We start from the raw sequence: 4509 nt of genomic DNA on the forward strand, positions 1-4509 counted from the left end.
GTATAGATCAATATCGACAACACTGAACTGCTTGCTAAGAAATGTGATTACAAGGAATGGCAATGCATCACCTTCAGTGGTTATTTTAAGCCAGTCCCACAGAGATACACAGAAAGCTCTAAAGACTTGTACAGTCCTGGCCAAAAGTTTTGAGAATGACACAAATATTTTCACAAAGCCTGCTGCTTCAATGTTTATAGTAACTTCTGGTCAGATGTTACTATGATATACTGAAGTATAATTACAAGCATTTCATTAGTGTCAAAGGCTTTCTAATATTGACAATGACATTAAGTTTATGCAAAGAGTCAATAATTGCAGTGTTGACCCTTCTTATTCAAGACTTCGGCAATTCTCCCCGGCATGCTGTCAGTCAACTTTCACACTGGCAGTGCCTCACACATGACCTCCATAAGGATCTTCCCCAGTAACACTATCACCAAGGAAAACAACTGGTCTCGTCACCTGACCCCTGCGCACCATCAGACACTCAACATCCCAGCTAGGTGACAAAAGGGATCAAGGGCACCCATCCTTCCGCACAGGGCCCCACTGTCCCCCTGCTTCTGCCAGGCCACTACTCCCCTCTGATTTGTACATCACATTGCTCTATGGCGTTGGAGAGCCAGAGTTGATAGTTAGTGATACATAGGTGGGACAAATGTGGATTTGCTCCTCCCTGCTGTGGAAGAGGTATCTGTGGGAAAAGTCACTGTAGTTTGTCCCGTGCTAATGATCAACATGCAGTTGTCTCTTTCTGATATGAAAAGCTCAGACGGTCACTGCTTACGAGAACCCCCAACGTTCTATTACAATATTAGTGTGCCACCACTTGTCAGTTACACTTCTGCCCAATCACCTAAATGTCACTCCCCCTGTCCCAGTGCACGGGACCCTCAGCTACTCATATCAGAACATGTCAGGTGTGCCAAGCCCAATGCTACATCTAAATATTCCAGCTGTCTGGACTGATCTCTAACGCCTGGTTCACACCTAGGCGTATTGCATATGCGCGTCTGTCGCGCGTTTTTTTTTACCGCGATCCACGGTAAAAAAAATCGCGCGACAAACGCGCGTTTCCGAGGGCTACTTGGCTGTATCCCAATGGAAACGCGCAACAAAAACAGCCCAAAGTAGTACCTGTACCTTTTCAGGCGTGGGCCGTTTTGTAGCGTTAGGGACGGGCTGAAATACGCCAAGGTGTGAACCAGACCCATTGAATACAATGGGATTTAGATGTTTGAGCGTTTTGTAGAGCGTTCGTCGAGCGTAGAACGCACTACAAAATGTTCAGGTGTGAACGAGGGCTTAAGGCAACATGCACACTATTCTTTCTGGGCTCTACGAAGGACACAAGCAACAGATGATACAAGTAAGGAGGAGGAACATGTATTCTGGGTTGTTTCCTGGTGGTGGGCCATGGTAATGGCAAGAAATATATAGGAAAGGTTTAACCCTTTCGCTGTCACTGACGTATCACATACGTCACTGGCAGCGGGCCCCTTTAAACAGACTCCCGGCGGCTATAGCTCTATACCAGTATCGGTGATGATACTTGCCAAAATGCCCAGATACCAAAAACCGATACCGGCGCTTTGAAGCAGCTGTCTGAGGTCCCGCACATGCTGGGGACCTCACTGCAGCCTTCTTGGGAATCACGGCGCCTCTGTTTTCACAGCGCTTCTAGTGGCCCACACATCTCCTCCACATGAGACCCTCCCCATGAGAAATTAGGCCGGCACCTTTAGTGCAGAGCAACAGCACAGAGTATGTAGCAAAATCATATACTATTATTCTGCATTGCTGTATAATGTATTGCGGAGATTTGTAGTCCCTCTGCAGCTTGGAGTCAGTGGTAAAACAACCAGGATGGCAGCGGTCACAGCTGTGACTGGGCCCTGCTGCTCCTCCTCCTCCAATGACTACAAGCTGTCTGAGGGACTACAAATCTAAGCCTAGGAAGGGGGCCCTATATCCTTAACACTGTGCCCCGGACCCCCTTATTTGCTTGTGCTTTCAAAACTTTGTGAAAAGAAAATACATTTTTTTATTTTATTTCTTCCACAATGTTTTTGGAGTTACAGTTCATAAATCTAAAGAAACGGTCCCGAAATCATTAGTCTGCATTGTTTTAGAAAAACTGTCACATGACATCGGCGAGTACTTGAGGAAAAGTATCGGTACTCGGTGCATCCCTAATTTTATGCTTGCTCTGGTCCAATCCTCCTGTAGGCAGCAGTGTGACCCAACTCTATCTGGATTGCTGAGCCCCTAAATGGATTGCAAAAAAAAGGATTTTACGGTATGTACAAAATAACAATTCTTGGGTGTTCTGGTACATCAGCACCACTTCACCTATTATTTAGTAGGCCCACAATGTTTGTCACTGTCTGTGAAAATGTAGAAGATCTGTGAACATGATGTCACAGGGGAGTGTTGCACAAAACCTCTACTAACCTTCCTTAGCTCAGATAGCCCTCTCAGTATTGCTTGCTGGCGATCCTTGTTTCTGATGACGTTAGGATTCAGCAAGGGGTCCCTGGCATGGTCAGAGCTGAATATCTGTCGTGATTCTTGGTCACCAGCTAAAATAAGAAAAGCAATATTTGTTCTGAAAGCAATAACCAAAATCAGACAACTAAATGTGTGATCATTATACGGTTATTACACACAAGCACTTATTGTCATTGTTTTGACCCTGCTCATGTATTAAAGGAGAACTATGAGGTGACTGATTTACACTCATCCTCATAGTTAGAGCCGACGTGTGACAATTATTATACATCTATAGATCGGGAAGTGAGCGAACAGACACATACCGGCGATCGCTCACTTCCAGATCATCTCCCTGCAGTGAGCGGTGACCGTCACTCACGGCTACCCCTCTCCAATCCTCCAGCGCTGAGTGGAGGAACGGACGGGGGAGGGGGCGGGCATAGCTGGTTCTAGATAGGCAGAGCTAGCTGTCAATCAGCCAGCTGGGTGGATCTCGACAGTATTGTCGGGACCTGATCCGGTTGCTGCGTGCTCAGTATATAGCTGGCCATAGCCCGCAATATACTGAGCTTTAGGTCATGGCAGGACGTTAGTATGTGTCCTCCTGTGACCCTAAAGAGAACTATGGGATAAAAAGGTTACCTCATAGTCCTCTTTTAAGCATTGCATTTTGACGAATGAGCCCATTTGATGCAGCAGCTGTAGACATCCCCAACACAGACCTTCAAGCCTATGCCCATTGCTCCACTGTTCTTGTTGAGGGCTTTCAGTGGACCTCTGTTAATCCCTATGATAATCAGGAGTTCCTGCAGAAGAAAGCGCAGGCTCACCATCATCAGACCCACATTGTGCTCTGTGTTCTACAGGAACCTTTATCATGTAACTAGAGGGGGTCACAGACAGACATTGATTGAGTTGGTTAAGGAGTATGAATATGAAAATAATAAACCTTAACATCGGGGTAACTAAGACAAACAGTGTAAGGGAATATTTAGTGAGAGGAATAGAAGCGCTGGAACCTGAAATGACAGCTGCCTTGCTGGCTGTGGTGTAAGAACTTTGCAAGTCACTGACCTGCAACAAGTATGCAGCCAGTGAAGTGACAGTTAAGTCAAAACTCCTGATCTAAATAGATTTGGCCCTACCTGGTTCCTCCCTCCCCTTCTTCATTATGCTAATCACATTCTTAAATAACCCTTTCCATTTTCATGCCACACCTTATTTTAGGCCCAGTGACATCATCGCTGGGTCTCTGCAATGCAGGAAGATCGTGGCTGGTAGATGGGGCCTGGCAGGGTGATGTACATCACTTTCTGTAAACATTACTGCACCTTGCTCCAGTACTCCCCTCAGCAGTCATCTGCCCTTAAGCAAGCAGTGTGCATCAAAATGCTTTAAAGCCTTGGTTCTCAACTGGTGGGTCGTGACCTAAAAGTGGGTCGTGACCCTGTGTTCAGTGGGTCACCACATGCCTTCCACTGCACAAGGTGAGAGTCCTCCAGCCAGGGAATGAAGCGGGTACTATGACTTGCTGCAGCTTTTTACACACTTTGTGAGAAGCTTGCTGTGCGAAATAAAACCAGAGTAAGCAATCTAGTACACTAGAGGAGGTTGTACAACTGTCCAAGGCTGGAGTACAGATTGTTCATGCCAACACTCGCTCAAAACCCCGCACATTCTCGAGGTGTCACCGGACACACAATGAACTGATCATGAAGCACGGGGCAGAAAACCATTGAATACAATTAGAATATTAGCTGTTGCTTCTGGAATTCATTGTAAAGGCAACAAATGTAATCTTACCGGCCCGCTTGTACTGGGGGTCATGTGTTGATGGTCTTGACATTGGTGCATCAGGGTCCAGATAGTAGATCTCCTTTGTCCTAACATATGGTACAAATTGGGAGGAAGGTGGTCTCTGGGGTTCGGGTTTGTCCAGTTCTGGAGAGAGATTCATCTGGGTGGAAATGGGAGGGACGGGAGTTACATTTGGTTTCCTCTGTTGTAATCGAT

General features: G+C 46.3%; 1 protein-coding gene across 1 annotated transcript in view; it reads right to left on the reverse strand.

Annotated features, from left to right (window-relative positions):
* CCDC66 (coiled-coil domain containing 66) overlaps window positions 1-4509 on the reverse strand; it is a 37789-nt gene that overhangs the window by 521 nt on the left and 32759 nt on the right. Inside the window, exons 17-18 of the mRNA XM_018556274.1 lie at window positions 4300-4493; window positions 2458-2585 (exon numbers count right to left, since the gene is read on the reverse strand). Coding sequence (XP_018411776.1) covers window positions 2458-2585; window positions 4300-4493 — 322 coding nt within the window. The remainder of the gene's footprint in view (window positions 1-2457; window positions 2586-4299; window positions 4494-4509) is intronic.

Source organism: Nanorana parkeri, unplaced genomic scaffold (assembly GCF_000935625.1).
Source record: "Nanorana parkeri isolate BGI_ZX_2015 unplaced genomic scaffold, ASM93562v1 scaffold231, whole genome shotgun sequence".
NCBI classification, from domain to species: domain Eukaryota; kingdom Metazoa; phylum Chordata; class Amphibia; order Anura; family Dicroglossidae; genus Nanorana; species Nanorana parkeri.